The 24391-nt window shown below is 45.0% G+C and overlaps 1 protein-coding gene across 1 annotated transcript in view; it reads right to left on the bottom strand.

The window, feature by feature from the left end:
* Nucleotides 1-23910, bottom strand: part of LOC147441321 (peptidyl-tRNA hydrolase, mitochondrial-like) — a 42926-nt gene extending 19016 nt beyond the window's left edge. The window contains exons 1-3 of the mRNA XM_086483697.1: nt 23604-23910; nt 20236-20320; nt 19900-19967 (exon numbers count right to left, since the gene is read on the bottom strand). Coding sequence (XP_086339823.1) covers nt 19900-19967; nt 20236-20320; nt 23604-23765 — 315 coding nt within the window. The 5' untranslated portion in view covers nt 23766-23910. The remainder of the gene's footprint in view (nt 1-19899; nt 19968-20235; nt 20321-23603) is intronic.
* Nucleotides 23911-24391: the final 481 nt, after the last annotated feature.

The following is a 24391-nucleotide window of genomic DNA, read 5'->3' as shown; positions in this document are numbered from 1 at the left end:
CAGAGTGCTGTTTTCAAAGGATCCGAGTTGTAGGCATCTGTGAGAGGATTTGTCATAGATCCTGACCCTGCAGCTCGAGACTGGCCACTGGAGGCTGTGGACTTGGGAGAGCTGTCCACTAGCACGAGTGCAGTGGGATCCTGAAGAGTGGTTTTGGAGGGACTCTTTCTCCTCAGTCGACCATCCAGGTGTCCCTTTCTTTCAGTACACTGGGACGTCACATACTAGCAGCACAGAGAGAGGCTCGTCCTGTTGCAACACCTCATTGGCAGGAGGGTGGTCTCATAGCTGAGTTCTTGTCAGCTTTTTGGGCGAGGTTGTGGGACTCCAGACAGCCGCGGTGAGTCACTTTGTTACAGTGGCTGGTTGCACATCGAGCTACACAAGTTGGGAGTTGGCTTGTACATAAGTAGTCTCTCGGCAACAAGCACAGCTTGTGACCATCCTGTGAAGAGTGTCACGTGCACATCTAACCCTATGTGTACGTGGACAAGCTACTTGATGACAAGGGTTCAGTCCAGTTCAGTGTCAGTCTAGCCTATGAAGTGTTATGGCACCTTTGTGAGTCTGTTCGTTGACCGTGCATGCCCAGACACTTAGAGTGGATGCATATCCTCTGGTTGCACACAGCATGATCATCAGCATTACCATCAGATTCCATCAGGAGCATTTTACATGCAGAAAACCTATTTTCCCTATTTTTGTCATTTTTCACTTATTATTTTTAAGTGACTTTTGTTGGGAAACTGGGTAGGGCAATTCAGCCAAGCCTGTATATAAGAAACCTAGAGCTAGTGTATTCTGGCAGAAGAAGAAAGGAGTGCACAGGCAACTACTTGCAGCAGGCATCTCTAGCAAACTTCTCAAGCAAGAACCCTGCAAGCCTCGCATTTTTCATCAGAAAAGCCCAGCGTTTTCAGCCATCACTATAGCGCTGGTGTTTTTGCATTGCAGATCAGCCCTGGGAGTAGCAGACTCCAGCAATTAGCCTAGCATTTTTGCATCAAGCATCAGTTCAGCCCAGCGTTTTTGATTTGCAGATCAGCCTCAGCGTTTTGCAGATCCACGCCATCAGATCAGCCCATTGAGTCAGCGTTTTCAGTTTTCAGCATTGTGACTCCGCAACAGAACCCCCAAATCTCGTAGATCTCACCTTCCCGCAACAGATCCTCGCGGCACGGTTAGATCAGCCAAAGTTTGCAGATTCAGCCCGGAAAACGCAGATTTCAGCATCTGCGTTTTCAGCTTGTCGTCGTTGCATCGTCGTCATCGCCGTCGTCACCGACATAGAGTCAGAATTCAGCAGATAGAAGATTTGCAGATTTCAGCCATTAACGTTCTCATATTTCAGCCCGTCTCGTCGTCGTCCTCATCGCCGTCAACATCGTCGGCAAGTCCACAATATTGTAGAGAGTGGGGCCTTCCGAGGAGGGTGCCTCTTGCTTGTCCAGCCTCCCCTTGTGCCTCTTTTCACTCATTGAGAGCGGACCGTGCACTTAGCGACAGGCCAATCGACGTGAGGTGGGAAAAAGCAACCTTGGTGTGAGCGCAAGGCCGCCAAGGGGTGCACCCGCGGACAAGAGTAGAGCTCGGGTAAGAGAAGATCCTTCTCTAACACAGATTGCAAGCGAAAGAAGACCCTGAAGAACCTCAAGTCTCGAGAACCCAAGAACCCAAGTTCCTAGTGAACTTAAGAACCCAAGACTTCAGTGTGTGGTCATTACCTGAAGCGGAATGGATACTTCGCATGGAGGTGATGAGCATGGAAGTGGCGAAGAAGACTTTTCCCCACTAGGAGGTTTTTCAAACCCTCCCCCTTCCCCATCTACGCCACAGTTTGCACCAAATCCTATGGAGGCTTTGGTCAAGTCGATGATGGACATGATGATACGACAAAATAGACAAACGTAGCGTGGCATGAAGAAAGAATGGCCACCATGGAGTGTGAGCACAAAGAAAGAATAGCCGAATTGGATCGCGAGCGCGAAGAAAGACGGTTAGAGCATGAAGCGCAGAGAGACCAACACATCCAAGAGTTGATCCCACTATTTTCTAATGTGCAGGCGAAGATTGAAAAGACTCAGGAGAAGGAGACTCTCTCAGTCTCTTCTTTTCCAAAGCACGACACAGATGATTTGCATGATAATGATAAGCATGCACATCTAACCCTATGTGTACGTGGACAAGCTACTTCATGACAAGGGTTCAGTCCAGTTCAGTGGCAGTCTAGCTTAGGAAGTGTTATGGCACCTTTGTGAGTCTGTTCGCATACCGTGCATGCCCAAACACTTAGATGCATATCCTCTGGTTGCACACAGCATGATCATCAGCATTACCATCAGATTCCATCAGGAGCATTTTACAGTACAGAAAACCTATTTTCCCTATTTTTGCCATCTTTTACTTATTATTTTTAAGTGACTTTTGTTGGGAAACTGGGTAGGGCAATTCAGTCAAGCCTATATATAAGAAACCTAGCGCTAGTGTATTCTGGCCGAAGAAGAAAGGAGTGCATAGGCAACTACTTGCAGCAGGCTTCTAGCAAACTTCTCAAGCAAGAACCCTGCAAGCTTGGCGTCTTTCATCAAAAAAGCACAGCGTTTTCCGCAATCACTACAGCCCTGGCGTTTTTGCATTGCAGATCAGCCCCGGCAGTAGCAAACTCCAGCAATTAGCCTAGCATTTTTGCATCAAGCATCAATTCAGCCAGCGTTTTTGATTTGCAGATCAGCCTCGGCGTTTTGCAGATCCACGACGTCAGATCAGCCCATTGAGTCGGCGTTTTCAGTTTTCAGCATTGTGACTCCGCAACAGAACCCCCCAAACATCGTAGATCTCACCTTCCCACAACAGATCCTCGCCGCACGGTTAGATCAGCCAAAGTTTGCAGATTCAGCCCAGAAAACGCAGATTTCAGCATCTGCGTTTTCAGTGTGTCATCGTTGCATCGTCGTCATCGCCGTCGTCATCGACATAGAGTCAGAATTCAGCAGATACAAGATTTGTAGATTTCAGCCATTAGCATTTTCAGATTTCAACCCGTCTCGTCGTCGTCCTCATCGTTGGCAAGTCCATAGCATTGTAGAGCCTTGTCCTCAGTGCCATGGTTTCTTACGAACAAAGAGAACTGGTAACCCAAAAGACCATACCTTGGGAGGGCGAAACCTCTTAAACAAGAATTCACTTGGTTTTCGCTTCTCTTTATCCAATTTATGGAAATGAGATAAAATTTTACCTACGTGTTTCGTGTCATGCAATTGGTCGGAGACAATGTCCATAAGTCAATGGGAATGGTGTGTAGGAAAATGATGATCCTGGGAAAGCACGGAATTGACCTTGAGAAATCCTTCACTATACCTATCAAGAATACCCAAGTTCCTTGATGCGGGGTTAACATAGATGACCGCCGCTTTGGCTCCTCGACGTAGCTCTCTATTTTCCTAAATTCCTGGACGTGAGAGTCTAGAGATGAGAGGGAATACCGCTCTCGCCTCGAATGAGGACGGGTTGCAACACATTATCTATGATGAAAAATGTGAGCTTCTCCCAATCGATTACGGGCTTGAACCTGCAAAACCAATTAATACCGAAAATGATATCACATCTTGCAAGTTTAGAGTCTACAAAACGACGAGTAAATTGAGTTTGTTGAATGACTAAAATGGCATCATCACATTCTTGAAAGATCGAATCATCCATGCCTTCAAAGAACCCGTGCAACTGGGAGGGTGGGGATAGGAGAAGTCCGAAGACGTGCATGTTTCACAAGAGATTCACTCTTGACATCTTGAGAACTCCCAGAATCAGACAACACAATGACCCTTTGGCCATTAACATGTCAATAACATTTTACGAGTTCATTTCCTTCGAAAGTCCCCACCTGCTTAGCTTCTTGCTCATCGCATGTAATGTGCAGCGGAAGTGAATGATGGTGTAAGCTCAGGATGAGTGATCAGTGAATGCTCAAGGTTCATTTTACTTTAGAGGAAGGGAGTGTCACGAGGACGTGGCAACTGCTAACCTTAGTTGTTGGTTTCTTTCCAATGGGTTTTGTTTTATTTTTGAGACCCTCTTCTTGAAGTAGCAAACGGTCGGACATTGTATGGCCAATGTGAACAGTAGTTTCACCCGTAGATGGGTAGTGGTCGGCATTGGAATTCGTATGGTAAGAGGATGTCTAGGCTCAGAGCAAGATCATATAGGTCCCCTCGTCGCACTTAGCAAGTTGGTGGATACTAGGAAGTGAACTCAATAAAGGCCTAAAGTCAAGGTGTCAAGGTGTGACTACCAACAGAAAGTATCCGACAGTTGGGCCACATTGCACTTTTGGATGCGGTCCCAATGAGGATTGATGGTCAGATGACCACACGGAGCCCAACAGAATCATTTCCTAAAATTTAGGGAATTGCTATTTTGGGCCACGAAATGTGTTCACGTCATTACCTCCGGTATGACTAGGGGAACACTTTACAACTCTGCCGCCGCGAAGTCAACTGAGCGACCAGTCGGAGATTTTTAAGCGGCAGACCCGAAACGGGAAATGGTCTGTAAATGCGCCAAGTGGCACACTCTTGTGCACTTTCCTCATGCAAGAAGAATTGGAGCTGAATTTCATGCTGGGAGAGGCCTCATTTGCAGATTGTCACAGATTAAGAGCTATGGAGTGCTTCCTTTCCCTCTTATGTACAGTGTGGTGCCAGAAGTGATGCCCTGCACGCTACGCACTGCTCTCTCTCCCCTATCAACAGTATGTTATGCCCCTCTAGTGGGCTTTTCATTTGACCAATGTACAGTTATGTGGGTTCATGCGCGATTGCCGAGGCAAGAGCCTCTTGCACAGATACTGGATTAGCTAGCGGCTAATCCCCCGCAGGTACAGGTGAATTCAGAGAGGTTTCACGTGAGAAATCTCGTCCGATTCAAAGGGCAAGTAGCCCTACAGGTGCGGGACCTCGAGGTCTTGCTACAGATGCGCCCATCACGCGAAACCGAGCCCAAAACAGGGAATTACAGCCTGCTGTGTATTGCGTGGGGATACTGACTGTGAAGCGTCCTAGTACAGTTATGCTGCCGAAATCGGGCTAGAACACGTGTTTCTTAGCCTTGATTGTGCGGGGCAACTCGTAGGAGATCACAGGTTTTATTCCCTTTGTTAAAGAATAAAGAAATACCGAAAGGGGCGCCAAATTTGGGGCCTACAGGTTGTCGGCGTCTACTCAGAGCATTCTAGCTCCCGAGCCGTGTGTGTACTTAGGTGTTAATCCCCATTACAGGTTACCTTTGCAAAGTGCTCTGTGTGTGTGTCTAGAGTAAAGAATTTCGGGTGAAAGCCAACGCCTACCGCCCCACCACGGGCCGGTTTCATGGTTCCGTTGCCGGGACATCAATCAGTGAGCCTCGGTTGTTTTGGGTAAAGACACGGAGTGCAAGAACGCAGAATTACTCTATGGCCGACAAAGGGAAGGGCATTATGGAAAAGGGTTCCTCTTAATAGGACAGACAGGAAATTCCGCATGTTCGCCCTGCCAAAAAGTGGTCAAATTAGGGCTTATTTTTTGCTGCGTTTTTAGGGTTTGCAAGTATGAACCAAGATGAGATAGGGAGAGGTCTCACGATGGTAGATTGGCCACTTGGGTAGTGATGTGGGTCTACCAGGTGACACGCTGCTTGCCGATTCTCTGAGGCGATTGCTTGGATTCTTTGACGCATCGGTAAATCATCTTGAAATTTGAGCTTACTTGGTCGTGGGTGGTACGTCACAGTGTTGTGGAATTATGCTTGTTTGCAGAGGCAAGAGCCTTTTGCACACGTAAAAGTTAAGGGACAGGTTGCAAAGATGCTACTTGGTGAAGTTCAAGAACTATCCACCTATGGATGCAAAGTGGATGGAAGAGCATGAACTGTCAGAGTCACCAAATGTATTGCAGCTTTACCTTGAGGCACTGTAACAGGGAACGAGGGGAACACAGCCCAAACTTTCCGAAACAACGTTCCGAACGAGTCCCGTTCCCGAAACGGAGATGGGAACGGAACGCCGTTCCGGAACGGGATGTAACCGGAACGGTATTCCGGAATGGGCGGAACATGAGGCAGAACGGCGAAACGCGGGGCGGAACGGGCAAAAGTATGCATTTGGGGGAAAAAAAGTGGGCTTTTGGGAACAGATTTAGGGTTGTTCAGAGAATATATTTGATGCAGTTTGAGGGCAAGTTAGGGGCAGTTTTGGGGTTGCTTAGGAGTTTATTTGAGACTAAGATGGAAGTAATCCAATCCTTACTTTAGGTGGACCGTTCCAGCCCCGTTCCCATTCCGGCCCCCACTCCTCCTCCCCGTTCCCGTCCCGTTCCGGACCCTCCCATTCCCGTTCCCCGTTCTCGTTCCGAGTAACTATGCCTTGAGGCCTTTGGGTTACATCCTACGTATGCCCCAACCCAATGTATGCAAAGGAGGGGTAATGATAGAGCTAGCACACCAAATGTACTCATGGATTCAGTGCAATAGCAGTGTACAGTTTGACAAAAGTATGAAGGTCTCATTAAGTCATTTGTACACATGTTTTGACAGTCTTTCTTGCGAATACATGCGATGATAAAAGAGTGCTAACAACACAAGATCATCAGTGGCATGTATTTATGGTATGCAATCGAGGACGTTTGAGATTTCAAGAGGGGGGTATGTCACGAGGACGTGGCAGCTGCTAACTTTAGTTGTTGGTTTCTTTCCAATGGGTTTTGTCTTATTTTTGAGACCCTCTTCTTGAAGTAGCAGACGGTCGGACATTGTATGGCCAATGTGAACGGTAGTTTCACCCGCAGATGGGTAGTGGTCGGCATTGGAATTCGTATGGTAAGAGGATGTCTAGGCTCAAAGCAAGATCATATAGGTCCCCCCGTCGCACTTAGCAAGTTGGTGGATACTAGGAAGCGAACTCAATAAAGGCCTAAAGTCAAGGTGTCAAGGTGTGACTACCAACAGAAAGTATCCGACAGTTGGGCCACATTGCACTTTTGGATGCGGTCCCAATGAGGATTGATGGTCAAGTGACCACAGGGAGCCCAACGGAATCATTTCCTAAAATTTAGGAAACTGCTATTTTGGGCCACGAAATGTGTTCACGTCATTACCTCCGGTATGACTAGGGGAACACTTTACAACTCTGCTGCGAAGTCAACTGAGCGACCAGTCAGGAGATTTTTAAGCGGCACACCCGGAACGGGAAATGTCTATAAATGCGCCAAGTGGCACACTCACTTTCCTCATGCAAGAAGAATTGGTGCTGAATTTCATGCTGGGAGAGGCCTCATTTGCAAACTGTCACAGGTTAAGAGCTATGGAGAGCTATGGAGTGCTTCCTTTCCCTCTTATGTAGAGTGTGGTGCCAAGAGTGATACCCTGCACGCTACGCACTGCTCTCTCTCCCCTATCAGCAGCATGTTATGCCCCTCTAGTGGGCTTTTCATTTGACCAATGTACAGTTATGTGGGTTCATGCGCGATTGCCGAGGCAAGAGCCTCTTGCACAAATACCGGATTAGCTAGCGGCTAATCCCCCGCAGGTACAGGTGAATTCAGAGAGGTTTCACGTGAGAAATCTCGTCCGATTCGACGGGCAAGTAGCCCTACAGGTGCGGGACCTCGAGGTCTTGCTACAGATGCGCCCAGCACGCGAAACCGAGCACAAAACAGGGAATTACAGCCTGCTGTGTATTTTTGCAGGGTTAGGGTTTCGGCCCTAAACAGACCCTAATACCCCCAGGAGGTTCGAGGACGCGAGGGGACCGCTGTACAAGTGATCTGGCGCATTTTCGGGGCAGAAAACAGAGAATTCAGTGTGCTGCAGATTCTCGCTAGGTTTTGTAAAGTGTCCGTATGTGTCGGGAAAGTCATCTATTGCATGGAGATACTGACTATGAAGCGTCCTAGTACAGTTATGCTGCCGAAATCGGGCCAAAACAGGTGTTTCTTAGCCTTGATTGTGTGGGGCAGCTCGTAGGAGATCACAGGTTTTATTCCCTTTGTTAAAGAATAAAGAAATACCGAAAGGGGCGCCAAATTTGGGGCCTACAGGTTGTCGGCGTCTGCTCAGAGCATTCTAGCTCCCGAGCCGTGTGTGTACTTAGGTGTTAATCCCCGTTACAGGTTACCTTTGCAAAGTGCTCTGTGTGTGTGTCTAAAGTAAAGAATTTCGAGTGAAAGCCAACGCCTACCGCCCCACTGGCCGGTTTCAGGGAGAGCCTTCCTTGCTTAGAGAGTGAATGTGCAATGACCAAAACAAGAGAGTGGAATGCAAATTGTGAGTGAGAGTGCAAGAGGGTGCTAGAGAGAGAGAGAGAAGAGACCACACCATATGGGGTCCCAAACCCCCCTCCAAGGGCCCCCCTCTCTATTGCTAGAGATGTATTCGCTTTAGATTGCACAAAGGTCTAGTACAATGCTTCTAGATGCTGTGGTACTTGACGACGATGATGTCAACGACGGCAGCAATGAAGGCTGAGGGCTGAAAATGAAAAATGCTAGGGCTGAGGCTGGCTGAAAACTGAGCGCTGTCCTAGGGCTGAAATCTGCAACTGTGCCGGCGACAACAATGCCGACGACGGCGACGAGGCTGTGCAAAAAACGCGGATGGCTGAAATCTGAAAACGCTGACTAAAACTGAAGGCGTTAGTGAGATCCGGCGAAGAATCTGCTACCGGGAAAAAGGCAGGATCTGCGAGGCTATGGCTGAGCTGCTGGTGCAAAACGCCAAGGCTGAAAACGCTGATGCTTGCAGCTTGCAGCAAAAACGTTGGCCTTGGTCTGGAAAAAACACTAAAGAGACTGTTCCTCTGCTGTGCACTTGGCCCTCATCTGTGTCTTCTGCCCTCTTCATGCGCCCTGGGTCTCCTTGTATAGGTGAATCTATGCTGGGTCGAGCAGCCTTCCCTTTAGCCCCATGATTTTGAGATTAATAAGTCACTTATTAATAAACTGACTTATTAGAGGTGGTTCATATGCAATAGCAAAACTGGGTTCATGTACTGGAACATGCTCATGTTGGGTACTGAATGAAAAGCTAGTGATCATGGGTTGTGCGATCAGAGGGTATGCAGCTACTCTTTAAGTGCCTGGACATGCACAGCCCGCGTACAGGCTCACAATGTTGCCAGAACACTTCCTAGGCTACCTAAGCCCTAGGCTTTACTTATGGCTCGGGCTTTTCTCAGGAGGAGTATTGAAGAGCAAATTGCATGCGGTCTGGGGAACATTTACTTGTACTTTTGGAACCTCCAAGCGATGCAGGCTACGGTCCGAGGAGAGTTTGGTTGTAAAAGGCCTCTAAACCTCAGGACCTGGACCTTTTTAGGTTATTTCAGGAGGAGTGATGAGGGAGTCGTTGAATATCTTATGGGCCACGTGGACACGCTTCTGCCATAGTCTAGCATCAGATGCACTCCTTGCATACCCTCTCTTGCACAAGACAGTCAGTTAGCATGAGCATTTTCCAGAGCATAGAACCCTTTTTCCCAAAATACACATTTTTCACTTATTTATTTAATAATGACTTTTGTTGGAAAAGTAGGTAGGGCAAATTGCTAAGGACCTATAAATGAAGGCCCTTGGGCACCAGTAGAAGGAGATCACCTCGGAGCCAGTAGGAGCACAAGACATACCAGCTTCAGCCCAAAGTTTTCTCACAAGAACCAATCCATGAAAGCCAGCATGTTCACATCAGACCAGCTAGCGTTTTCAGATCAGACCGGTCAAAGTTTTCAGATCAGACCAATCAACGTTTTCAGCGGATCAGCCAGCGTTTTGCAGTTTTGAGCCGGATCAGCGTGGCGTTTTTGCATTGCAGAACCGCACCCTCATCAATAGTTGCAGATCAGCCCGTCGTGGTGCGACAGTAGCAAAATCCCTAGTGTTTTCAGTTTCAGCCTTGAGGCCATTATCATCGACACCATCATCGATGTCGACGTCATCAGAACCGTCGTCGACCTCCCGATCATCGACACACAACTGTCGTCGACCTCCTGGTCTTCGGCAACAAAACCGTCGTCGACTTCGTCTTCTTCGACATAGACCTCGTCGTCGACATCTCCGTCTTCGACATAGTCCCCAACAGTACCTCGTCGTTGTCGATATCGTCGTCCTCGACATAGATCATTACTACCTCAGTACCCAGCATCAGTAGCATCAGTACCATTTGGCATCAACATCATTGTAGTCGCATTTGTGCAAGAATAAAGAAAGTACTTGCTCTGGCAACAGAGCCAGGGGGCCCTTGAGGGTTGGGACTCGACATCTTTGTGTCGTCTCTTTTCTCTCTTTCGTCTCTTTCTTTCTTTCAGTTCAATTCAGTTCTTTCAAGTGAAGCAAAGTGTCCCTTGTGTTTGTGTGCAGAGTACTAGATCCGAGCAAATCCTTACTCTTTCGCTACACCTAACAGTATGTAACTTCAGTGTGTTGGGTTAAAGGCCCAAATGAACCCTTTTATGTGCATTTTTAAAGGTTACTAACCTTTGGCCAAGTTCACATTGAACTTGGCCACTGACTTAAAATGGTCCTATACTTTTAATAAAGGGAATGGGAGCCCATTTTCGCTCACTCACTTATTCCCCTCCAAATCGTGTAGCGCTCTCTCTCCCTCTTCTTCTTCGATTTCTAGCGCTCCTCCTCTGCAGACCTGTGCCTCCTCTCCAAGCCTCAAGCCCCGCACTTCTCCTCGTGCTCTATCACTTGCACCCACTGCTGCGCGCTCATCATAGTGCATCGAGACACCCTTCTAAAGGTCAGAGCAGTCTGGGTGTGATTGCTATTTTTGCTACACAAGAATATCAAGAGCTCCGATATGGAATGAGAAAACTGATCAACCCTCGGAATGAGCCTCAGATATTCTTATCTCACTTTGAGTTGTTTTGCAGATATAATCATGGACGATTACTCTTCTTTCAAGAAGGGGGGATGTCACAAACTGTTGACGTGTCAACCACTAAAGACCAAGAGGGTTAGGACTCCCAGAGCCCAATCCTATCCAACCTGCAAATCTCAACCGAAGTGCCTAAACCCTAGCAGAAGAAGAACAGACCAACTTATTGAAGATGGTAGAGGGGCTTAAAAGACAAAGGGGTTACAATTAAAAATCCTAACCCAACCAACTTACAAATCATTGGCCTAGGGGCCTAAACCCCAAAAAAAAAAAGCAAGGTGCTTACTTTTGGCCGAGTAGCTTTTAGACTTGATGCTTTTCATGTAGACTGCTTGTGGATAGCCAAGGGCCTTTAAATATGTGTTGTGGGTTCACTCTCTTGCATCCTACCCGCAGGAGAAGCACAGCAGGCCACAAAGTTGTACCTTGGTGAAGCAATATAAAGAAAAAATGAAAGGGCCGCCACAGTTTGCCGCCATTGCAGTCTGGACTGGAACTCCGCCGCTCCGTGTCTCGTGTGGATTCTCTCTTTCTATTCAGTTGCTTGAAGTGCTAAACGTCTATCTCAGTTTGTTCCTTTTAGTTGGCACATGGAGCCGTCCAGTTACAACGAGCCTGTTCCAGCCACGTCAAAGCACCAATCAATTGTTCTTCTCAAAATAATCCAGTTGGACCTATAGCCGCTCATCATGGAAGCAACACTGCCTCTCACCCATCAAGAAGAGGAGAAAGACTGCAAGGAAATGAAGTGGAAGTGGAGGCGGAAGAGTTTCCCTAACACGAATTTATTCAACCTATCACGCCAAAGCTCTTGGGAGAATATTTCTTGAAAATATTTAAATGCCTAGAAGGCTCTAGTATTTCAATCATTAAAATTTTCCCTAGTAAATGATATATTCTATAGATTAAGGCAAAATGACATTCTTAGAAGGTATGTATATGAGGTTGAGAGCTATCTTCACACAAGCACGTGAGGAAGACACAGGGGAGCACTATTCACGAAAAAGCATGGGTTTGAAAACTTTGCGAGCAAGATTGTGGTGGGACTCATTGTTTAAAGATGCAAGGAAGGTGGCCAAGCTTTGTTAAGTATGTTAGAGATCGGGAAGGCCAACTGCTAAAGGAAGTTGATGAGAAGGCTTGTTATGTGAACGGCATTGGAGAGGGGGGCCTAGTCTAGGACACTAGACTGCAAGATTGAATGTCCAGTGTGTGTGTGGATGTAGTGTGAACCCGACTGGTGTGGTTGGTCACCTATAAAAGGAGGCCGAGGCCTCATTTGTAGACTACGATTGGTGTGGTTGGTCACCTATAAAAGGAGGCCGAGGCCTCATTTGGAGAGGGGGGCCTAGTCTAGGACACTAGACTGCAAGATTGAATGTCCAGTGTGTGCGTGGATGTAGTGTGAACCCGACTGGTGTGGTTGGTCACCTATAAAAGGAGGCCGATGCCTCATTTGTAGACTACGACCTCCCTTGGCAGAGGGCCAGTGGTAAGCCTATGAGGTTAGGCATATGCCCACTCACCTTGAGGAGGTGAGGCTGGGTATGGGACACTTGGTCTTACAAAAGCGTGTCTCCGTCCTCCAACGTTGGCCGCAAATAGGGGGTGTTATGAAATGGTGGTTATGGTCAGGTGGTTCGACCTACATGTATCCACACATAATCTTGGCATCCAGGAGAACCTCCCGTGTTTGTTTCATGGTATCAAAGACAGCTTGGCTAATAGTGGACTTGTGCAAACCGGTGGAGTAGTCTAGAGTCGGACAGTCTTATTTTCGTGCAATTTTTGGATGAGGGGGCCTAGTCTAGGACACTAGTCTGCAAGATTGGATGTCCAGTGTGTGCGTGGATGTAGTGTGAACCTGACTGTGTGTGGTTGGTCACCTATAAAAGGAGGCCAAGGCCTCATTTATAGACAATGACCTCCCTTGGCAGAGGGCCAGTGGTAAGCCTATGAGGCTAGGCATATGCCCAATCACCTTGAGGAGGTTGATGAGCGCGCAGCAGTGGGTGCAAGTGATAGAGCACAAGGAGAAGTGCAGGGCTTGAGGCTTGGAGAGGAGGCACAGGTCTGCAGAGGAGGAGCGCTAGAAATCGAAGAAGAAGAGGGGGAGAGAGCACTACACGATTTGGAGGGGAATAAGTGAGTGAGCAAAAATGGGCTCACATTCCCTTTATTAAAAGTATAGGACCGTTTTAAGTTAGTGGCCAAGTTCAATGTGAACTTGGCCAAAGGTTAGTAACCTTTAAAAATGTACATAAAAGAGGTCATTTGGGCCTTTAACCCAACAACCTCCCACTTAAAGGCATAAATGGCGCCTTTAAGCTACGTGACTCCCACCATCTGTATGCATAGCTGATGTTGTGCTTTGGGTAAGCACTTAGTGAGAGCATCTGCTGGATTTTGTGATGTATGGACCTTAACCAATGTAATAAGGCCATCCTCAATCACTTCTCAAATGAAGTGATACCGCACATCAATATGCTTTGTGAGTGCATGAAACATGGCATTCTTTGCCAGGCATATGGCACTCTGGCTATCACAACCAAACTCACTGCATAGACGTGCTAACCAAATAGCTTCTTTGGAAGCCTCAGTGGCTGAAATATATTCAGCCTTTGTAGTAGACAATGCAACGATCTTTTGCAATCTAGAACACCATGAAACAGCACCTCCTGCAAGAGTAAACACATAGCCACTTGTGGATTTTCGTGTATCCACATCACCAGCCATGTCAGCATCACAAAATCCCTTCAACTCCAATGGTCCTTTACCATAGCAAAGGCATTTGTTTTTAGTACCTTTCAAGTACCTCATAATGGACTTCACTGCATCCCAATGCAACCTGCCTGGATTAGCCATAAACCCGCTCACAACTCCCACTGCATGGGCTATGCCAGGCCTAGTAGCAAGCATAGCATACATAAGTGAACCACAAGCTGAAGCGTAAGGCACACTTTGCATGTCATTGGCTTCTTCCTTTGACTTGGGACAATCATCCTTGGAGATTTTGACATATGGCTGTAATGGCACGCCAAGAGGCTTTGCTTCAGCCATGTTAAATCTGTCCAGCACCTTTTCAATGTACTTTTCTTGCGACAAATACAATATGCGTTAGTCTCTTTGCCCTCTAACACGCATTCCAAGTATATGTTCAACTAGAGCATCAACAGTGCTTCTTTTCTTTGCAGCTATCAACATATCATCCACATAGAGCACAAGAATGATAGGGCTGCCATCCTCATCACGTTTGGTATACAAACAATGGTCTGCATGGCTTCTTTTGTAACCATGTTTGAGCATGAAGCGGTCAAACTTCTTGTACCATTGTCTACATGATTGTTTCAGCCCATACAAGCTTCTATTGAGCATACATACAAAATGTTTCTTGCCAGGAATAACAAAACCCTCGGGTTGCTTCATGTAAAGCTCTTCCTCCACATCACCATGCAAGAAAGCGGTATGTACATCCATTTGGTCCATTTCCAAATCAAGGGCAGCCACTATGGCGAACAATACACGCAAAGTGGTCATCTTCACAACGGGAGAGAACACTTCCTGAAAGTCTATGCCCTTGGTTTGAACATACCCCTTTGCAACTAACCTTGCCTTGTACTTGGGTTTTGCATCAACTGTTTTGATTTTATACACCCATTTGTTAGGAATAGCCTTCCTTCCTTTGGGCAATTCCACCAAATCCCAAGTATGATTAGCATGCAAAGCTTTAATCTCTTCCTGCATAGCAAGCTCCCACTTGTCGCTGTGCTCACATGTCTTTGCCTCTTTATACGTAAGAGGATCTCCCTCATCTATCAACGTAATGTAATGCAAAGAGGGATCATATCTACTCACAAGCCGTCTTGGAGGAGTAGACCGTTTCACCCAATTATCCGGTAATGGGTCTGCATCAGGTCGCATGATAAAATCATCAATAATGGGCTGCTGTACATCATTTTCAGCACCATTTTCAACATTGTTTTGTGGCTGCAAATGCCCTTCAGGAGCCTCAATTTGTTGTCCAACATCTTCTGGCTCAAACACCACTCGATCATCTACATTTTCAACCATATGTGGTGCATCATGAGGGTCAAGCTGGTCATGCTGAAATTTGACCCTTTTATGGTCATGCTTTGAGGCACAATTGTTATGAAGCAGCCTTGCCTCATTAAAAACAACATCCCAGCTGCGTACAACCCTTTTGAGCTGAGGTGACCAAATCCTGTAACCCATTTCGCCTTCTTCCCCATATCCCATGAAAAGGCCTTTAATGGACTTGGCATCTAGTTTGCTCCTCAACTCAGGTCTAATATGCACAAAAGCTTCGCAACCAAAAATGCATAAGTGATCATATGAAGCAAGCTTGCCAGACCAAACCTCTTCAGGGATGTCACCTTTCAAAGACATGTGAGGGGATCGATTGCATATATGTACCAAAGCTTCTCCCCAAAATCCATGAGAGAGATTACCTGTGAACAGCATGCATCTCATCCTCTCACAAAGTGTCCTATTGAATGTTTCAGCCACACCATTAGAAAAGGGGCTGTATGGCACAGTAAACTCCCTTTTAATGCCCAAATTTTCACAAAATTTGTTAAATTCAGCACTTGTGAACTCCCCCCCATTGTCCGTACGTAAGCATTTCAGCTTTCTACCTGTTTGGGTGGTCACAAATGCATGAAATTTCTTAAACGCAGCAAAGGCTTCATCCTTAGATTTAAGCAAATAAAGCCAAATGATCATCAACAAAGGAGACAAAATAGCATGCACCTCCCATAGACTTAGTAGGCATGCTACATACATCAGAATGTACAAGATCAAGCACACAAGATTTACGAGAGACACCGGAGTAATAATGAACGCTTTACATGCTTGCCATATTGACATTCATTACAAAAGTCGAGCTTTGTGCCTTTAGCATCGAGCTTGTTCAAAGTACAAAGCTTAGAAAGTCCCTTTTGGCTCATATGGCTAAGCCTCTTGTGCCATAACTCCATGTGAGAGTTAATTTCAACCAATGCAATAAACTTGCCCAACACGGCCTTTCCATCCATGCAGTAAAGTGTCCCTTTCTTTGTGCCCTTTACAATCAGCCTTGAGCCTTTAGTCATTTTCCATGATCCTCTCTCATACAAGATGTTGTAACCATGCATATCCATCTGACCAAAAGAAAGCAGACTCTTCTCGATTCCCGGCACATATCTAACATCATGCAAGACAAGCTCGTTTGTGCCATCTATAGAGAGATGCACTGTGCCAATACCTTCAATGGAACATGCATGATTGTTTCCAAGGTATACATGGCCATGCTTGCCTGCATCAAAAGTAGAGAAACACTCCTTGATAGGATTCACATGAAATGAAGCACCGGAATCAACTATCCAAGTCTGGGATAATGCATCATTGACAGTCAACAAAGCATCAATAAAATCACTCTTGGTGATCTGCATGTCCTGTGAATGAACATTAAGAGAGGCATCAAGGTCATAAGCATCATCATCTGACAAAGTGGCACACAAGATGTCATCTACTTCTGACAGCTCCTCAATCACAACACTAGAAGCCACATTTGCCTTCTCTTTGTCCTTTAAGTTGTCCTGTGCATCTGTCATGACTTTCTTTTTCTCTTTCTTTTTGTCTCCGCCATTCTTTTTCCGTTCTAACTCGGCTTTGTAGTACATGCAATCGGGTTTCTTGTGACCTTTCCTGCCACAGTAATAGCAAGTCACATCACCCTTGCCTTTGCTGGCAATTCCCCTTTCCTTACTCTTACTCTTACTCCTTTGTGCCTAGACATTCTTCTTCTCTGTCCTGTCTCTAACCATGTTGGCAGAGCTGCCTCCCTCTCCACCTGCTTTCCTCCTGATTTTCTCATTCAAGATAGAAGCCCTAACACCATCAAAGGTCAAATTCAGGTTATTCGACAATGAAACCACCAATGTTTCCCAATGTTTCCCATGAATCAAGTAAGGTCGTAAGCAAGAAGATAGCTTTCAGCTTATCATCAAAAGGAGGCAAACCTGAATCCTGTAAACTGCGACAAAGTACCTGTAAACAACGACAAGTGCTCTGCAGCGCTCTTTGACTCATCTAGCTGCATGCCAACAAGTTTTCGCATCAAATGCACTTGGTTGACAGGCGTTGTATTCTTATACATCGCATTTAACTTATCCCACACATCAAAAGCATTTGTGAGACCTTTCAAATCAATGACTATCTCATCGGTCATGGCCATTTTAATGTATGTAACTGCCTTCCTGTTCAGGCTAACCCATGCTTCGTCAAACATATTCTGTGGCTTTACCTGTTCAAGTGCCCCTTCACAATCCTTAAGAAATAGGATTCCCTGGATCCTGTCTTTCCAAAGGTCGAAACCTGTTCCATCGAACCTCCTAATCTCGAAGAGATTCTTCACATCCGAAGAAGATGAGGCCATAGTTGCACGAATAAGAGAGCTAATACGCTGAATTTTTTGGCAAAATGCACAAAAACCGGAGTATAACCTCACAGAAGTGTGCACTATAGCTCCAAATGGTCACACGAGCAATTTGGGACAAAATGGATCGATTTAGGCACAATAAACAATTTCTGAAATTTATGCGCAGGAAATTTCAGCGAGTGAATTTGTGCTCAAAAGCAACAATTTTAGTTGTTTTTAACCTCACAGAACGTACATAAGGCCAATGCACAGCCTTTAGAAGCATGTATGAGCAATAGCCCCAATTTGTAGTCAAATTGCAAAAATTGAGCCACAATTGGTTATACATAGCCAAAACTTGTCAAATGTGTATAGATTGCATCAATTTACACTTTCCTCAATGTAGATGCATCAAAAATACACTTACAAAAACCTGCATAAATCTGAAATTTGCTGAAAAAACCTGTTTTTGGACCTGTTTTTCGACAATTTCTTTGTTTTCGGGTAGCGAGGACCTAGTAAAAGTGTTTCCACACCATAATACATGATTTGCAAAACCTGTATTTGCTGTCATAATCTGTAATTTGTTGATTTTGACCTAATTTCAACCTGTTTTAGGTCAATTTGACTAGTCGAGAACCCTTTAGTGTCCGGGGACAAGTCCTTTGGCGATAGAATTGCAAAATGTCGCGTGAAAGTTGACCTCCTTGGCTGAAAATCAACGTTTGCAGGTTTGGAAGCAAACCCTAATTTGGCTCTAATACCAGTTGATGAGCGCGCAGCAGTGGGTGCAAGTGATAGAGCACGAGAAGAAGTGCAGGGCTTGAGGCTTGGAGAGGAGGCACAAGTCTGCAAAGGAGGAGCGCTAGAAATCGAAGAAGAAGAGGGAGAGAGAGCACTACACGATTTGGAGGGGAATAAGTGAGTGAGCAAAAATGGGCTCACATTCCCTTTATTAAAAGTATAGAACCATTTTAAGTTAGTGGCCAAGTTCAATGTGAACTTGGCCAAAGGTTAGTAAGCTTTAAAAATGTACATAAAAGGGGTCATTTGGGCCTTTAACCCAATAGAGGTGAGGCTGGTATGGGACACTTGGTCTTACAAAAGCGTGTCTCCGTCCTCCAACGCTGGCCGCAAATAGGGGGTGCTATGAAATGGTGGTTATGGTCGGGTGGTTCGTCCTACATGTGTCCACACATAGTCTTGGCAGCCGGGAAATCCTCCCGTGTTTGTTTCATGGTATCAAAGACAGCTTGGCTAATAGTGGACTTGTGCAAACCTGTGGAGTAGTCTAGAGTCGGACAGTCTTAATTTTTGAGCAGTTTTTGGATGAGAAAACCATCTATGTGCTGTTTTTTTCTTCTCTTTAGCATTTGTGCAAATGATACATCGCTGACTTTCTAATGAGTATCAGATTTCCACAAATGTTTTTGTTGATTTCAAAGTAAACAAAGCATTTTGAGGTGATGATTTTCCAGCTTTTCTCAGGGGAAAAAAAAAATTTATTTCTGATTTTCAGAAAATCAGTATTTCAGAATTCCTATCAAAAAGTCAGTAATTTCTAGGAGAATTCATATAGTATATCATTGGGCAATACTACGTTTTGTTCTTTTCTCATACTATACAGTAATGTTGCGTGAAATTGACACATGATTCTGAGTATACATTAGCTTACTGCTGATTTCCAGCATTGGCTCGAGCCTCGAGGTTGTAGTAGCATGTGTACATGGCACACAAATTCAGCTGCATTGGCCACTTGCTTTTTTCCATGCACTTATGTCATGCTAGGAAAAAATCAGAGTGACTTTGCAGATTGTGGCAAGATCATATCTTCCAAAGATATGCCTTCTTATTCCAAGGTAATCTTCCTCACTGTTTTCAAATTCCTTTGCTGTTGTATTTTGCCGCTATCCTAATGGTAGATGTTCTTCAGATCTTGATATGATGGACTATTTGCAGTTCTGATATAAATAGTTCGTCGATTCCTTGGTTCCGTAAGATGGATCACCTTATAGATTGTGGTTACCTGAGATGGTGACCTTTTGGAAGCAATGACATGATACCAATATGCTTGATGCTTTTGCTAAGGCTCAACAAGCTCAAAACGTTTTTGACAGGAAAACTTTAACCAAAGGTAAATGCCTTGTGGCTTTATTGATCATCAAATCCCTACATATGCTCCCATTTCATCCTCATGAGCCACGTCCAAATTTCAATTCTGTAAGTATTTAATAAATGTGGCGACTACCATGCTTTGATTTCAAATACAGGCATATCACCTATTCCGACCACAACCTCCAATATGTTAGCTTGCTATATATGTTGTAGTTTTCATGGCAGACCAAAGGAAACATGTTCAACATAGAAAACCTCTCAAATAGAATCTTCAAAATTCAAGAATGCTTTCTCTTGTTAAATGTTTTTTGGGTCAAGAACAATGCACCGCCTTTCTAGTAACACATAGGCCCATCTACAGCCGCACCAAGCATTTAAAGTTAAATGACTTCTAATAATGCAATACTGACAAATTCACTTCAAATAAAAATGTTAGTCTAACAAGACAATTCATAACTTACAGAATCGCCTATGAGATTGGCATATGTTTGTGGTTTCGCAAGGACTACTGGAGAATCTTTTATGGTTCCTGCAAATCACAAGCTAAGTTTTCAGCTCTTCGTGAACAATTAAAGTTAGTACATGTTCAAACCCTCATTAAAGCAATGTCAATGGGAAACAATAACTTGAAATCCTCCATAAGAATGATCGTTATCTGATATTGGCCACTCTTTTTCATTCCATTTATATGAGCTCACCATCAACATTTCTTTTGAAAAACCTATTTAGCTGTCTATGCAAATAAACAAAAGAAAAAGGGATTTCTCCTCTTTGTTTGAACTCCGAATGATCAATACCTTCTCCTAAGATCGCACGATGTTGTATTGTGCTTAGTGTAATACCAGCAGATTCTGAGACAGCATCAATCATCTCAAAACCAACCTACAAGAAAAGCTTAGAATATCAGATATCTCAAAAGCAGCAAAGAAGAGGATTTACACTGGGATAAGGAAGTATTGTTGTCTACTCAAACTAGTTTGTATCTTCAACTAGAGGTGGTATTCACTACTCTCACTCAAGCAAAGGTGAAGAACATGGGGACGCTGATATTGATTGCACAGTTCAGTCGTGGGTAAATTCTCTTCAGCACAAGTGGTAAGGACTGTTTTGATGAAGATTTTAAGGAAGCAAGTTACAACAGCCGGAGTCCATGCGCTCTTCCGAGTCTGTATGAAGTTTGGCATATTGTATTGGATTGTCTCTATAAATTTGATCTTGTATTGTATTGGATTGTCTCTATAGATTTGATTTATTTTTTTTTTCCGACACACCATAGGGCGCACAGGGGGAGGTGCTTATCCCTTCCAAATATTAGCCATGTTACATGGTCGGGCAAGGGCCGCGTACCATCGGGCAAGGGCCACGCATAGGCATCACCATGGCCACCTAATTGATGCACCACATGCTGGGAACAACAGAGAGAACTCGTAGCAACCAGCTAGGAACCTCCTCCTCGGGTGACCCACCCCAGGAGGAGGATGCACTCGAGTGTCCAAGGGCAAGAGCCCTAGCAACGTGAACACCAGGTGAGCACAAGGTGTCCCTCTAGAGTGTGACCCAACGGGGGATTTGAACCCACGACCCATATGTTGAGAGGCCAAAGCCTTACCGTTAGACCAACTCTTTGGGGACACTATAGATTTGATCTTGTATTGTATAGTTTGGCATATTGTATTGGATTGTCTCTATAGATTTGATCTTGACAGATGAGGAGTGGCCGACATAGCAATTGGATGGTATACACAAGATACATTTCTCGTCACCAGCCTTTGCATATGAACCTATCAATCACAAAAAGATTACATAGGTTGTCTTTCTAATTGAAAGATTACATAATTGGACATGTGTTCTTGTGTTTACGGAACCATTTTGATAAGACACACTTCTATCCATAATTGGGAAGTACAAATGGCCATGGACATGCTTGAAAAGCATGGGGTATGCTTGAAAAGCATGAAGGATTATACCCTCTCACCTTATTGGAAGAGAGAAATAGATGGATACAAGTGCATGGAACGGATGGAATCTACCTTAAGCACACTCACATACTAAAACATGCATAGTGTTGTTTTGAAAACGCTTAAGCATTATGTATTCTACTCGAAAAGAGCTTTCATTAAATTTTCATAAATTGATGTTTTTGTTATTAGTTTTCTGTCGATTCTAGAATGTTTAAGAAGATTCTAAAATATTCTAGAAGCTTCTAGTCAAGGGCTAGAAGAATCTAAAAGGAGCATTCCAAAGAAAAACAAGTGTCAAGACACTTGTTACATATGTAAGGACAGTTGTCAAAGACAAAAGACAATTCACTTTTCGAACCCTAAACCCTAAACCTCGAACAAAGCTCTGGCTTTTCGATACTTTGGTCGCTTCAGTTATGCACTACGCGGTTCAGGTTTGGGGACCGTCTATTGACAGTGCTGGATGGACTAATATGGAGAGACCCCTGATATCTATGATTTCTAGGCTGATTAGAGCCAAGGCCTCAGTCCCACATGACATCATACGAGCGGAGCTGGCTGCCCCACCTATGGAGGTTGAGGCACTCACCAGATCAGTATCATTTGTACACAGCTTATGGGACACCACCAGGGACAGGTATGCCAGGCTTGCTCTCGAGTCATCCAGACAGCTGGCATTACAGGGAGATACATCATGTTGGTATGCACAGATGAGCTCATGGTTTCAGAGGCATGGTTTCAGCATGGACAGGCTGCCCCCTTTCCAGTATTCTCTTGATGCACCATCCTTGGCTCTTACACGGATGAGACTACTAGACTCATTCGGCAGGATCTTATCCAGCTTGATAGCAAGAGGACATGGATAGAACCATCACGGGAGTTGGGTACGAAGAGGGTTTTCTATAGAGAACATCTTCTTCAACTCACGACAGACGGATTTGTCACACGGCCCAGTTACATGGACACACATCTATCTCATAGGTTACGATGTGCTATTGGCCAGATTCGCACATCTTCACACCAGCTTGGGATTGAGACAGGTAGATTCAGAGGCATACCAGCAGACAGTAGGATATGTCAGTTATGCCATGCAGAGCTAGAGACAGAGTTTCACTACATATGTCGCTGCACAGTCTACTATGAGATACGGGGACGCTTTCATTGTCTATTCAGAGATGGTTTTGACTCGTTAGACAGAGTCATGAGATATCAGGATCAAAGATGTCTCGGATTATTCCTACTTGAGATTCAGAGACATAGAGACGCTCTATTGAATGGGCAAAGACAGAGACAGTCCCAGAGACGCATCTCAGATTTCTTCAGTCTGAGTACCACAGAGTCAGAGGGGACACCACCACCAGAGAGCTCGGTTCCCACCCATACACACATCAGCGGTACTCTCATTGATCGAGCTATAGAGTTAGGGAGATCGAGACGACCGCGACTGAGGAGGGGAGCCACGCAGCACCGGCGGAGATTGCGGCAGAGGATCTACAGGATTCTAGCACGACACCCAGAATGTCGATCGGGATAGGCTTCATGCTACTGCTATATTGTATCATGGTGACACTTATCCCCACTTTGTACCTTTATGGCATGATACCATTGCTCAGCCTACCAGCCACCCATAGGAGTCGGTAGCACTCCTATCAGTTCTTTGTTTGTAGTTTTCTTGTTTGTACCCAGACTTGGTACTAGACTCATCATTGTAATCAGTTGGTCTCATAGGTCATTTTGGCCTCTTGTAGACGTTAATATATCATTTCATTTCATTTCATTTTCTCTCACCTTCACCTCTCAATCACTCTCTCCACTCCCATAAGGGCAAGAATAATCACTGATAAGAAGAACCAAGAAATCATAAGAGATTGTGATATATGTGATAATTCATCCTTCTGTCATGCTTTACCTTCTGCTATGCCTGAGAACCCATCTCAATCTAAAACTTTAGAAACGGCAGATAACATAGGACAAGGAGCTTGAGCTCATAACAAAAACTCATAGCAAAGTGGCACGATATTCTGCTTTGCAATGTACAATGCGAAAGGCAGACTTGGGTTCCAACAATAAAAACCCTGGGAAGTCCTTTGTTTAGCTGTGAAGGCCGCCCTTATTGTTCACATGCACAGCATCTCTCCAGGCAAAAATGCAAGAACATGATCGGAATTTTCCAAAGAACGCAGATATTTGGAGGAAAAGCTTACATTGTGGCGCGTGCCGAGGAACTTGGGACCGGGGTTGCCAACACCCACGAAAAGCCAAGGGGCCTTTTTCAGTTGCTCGTCCTCAACTCCATAATTGCAGAGCTGGCGAGTGCCTCCAGGCAATAATGCTGTAGAAAGTCTTGCCTGTGCTCGGCGTAGCATGCCACCAGCCCACCACCCACAATAGCGTTCCCGCTGCCGCACGTGAAACAGCCCTTCTTCTGTGCTAAGGACAGCCCTTTCTGCTAAGAGCCGCGTCCCACCCTACGTTTACGGGGGATACAGCGTTTGAGAAATGTGGAACTAGTATACAACAAGTGATAAAATCACGAGGCATGCCCTTAAGAAGAGCTCGGGAAGGTTAGCAACAAATAACTTAAATATGCATGCCCGATGACCAATGGGTTGTTATTGATTAATCATCTCAAAAGATACGTGACAAAGGTTATTCAAGCAATAAAAATTATGAAACTGAAGGGTTCAATAGGGGGAGGGAGGGACTTGACACTAGTTACAAAAAATAATAAAATTTATTATCCTCTTTCTCTCTCTAGGTCAATTAAGAGCTTGCTCTTTTCTCTCAATGCAGTTTTGGATTCTTAGAGGAAAAACGATTGTTTGCCTTCTCTCTCTCTCTCTCATAAAGTGCGAAGGGTAGATAATGATCGGAGATTTTCTTGAGAGATTCTCTCTGATTAGATAAATGACAATAGTTTCTGAACAATGCGTATAGCATTGAACACTGTGGAGACTTTTTTCCCCAGCAAAAAAAGCCAAACTTATCACAA

Source organism: Adiantum capillus-veneris, chromosome 15, assembly GCF_014529385.1.
Source record: "Adiantum capillus-veneris isolate H3 chromosome 15, ASM1452938v2, whole genome shotgun sequence".
Classification (NCBI taxonomy): Eukaryota; Viridiplantae; Streptophyta; class Polypodiopsida; order Polypodiales; family Pteridaceae; genus Adiantum; species Adiantum capillus-veneris.
The sequence above is the reverse complement of the archived record's forward strand: the minus strand, read 5'-3'. Positions and strand labels throughout refer to the sequence as shown.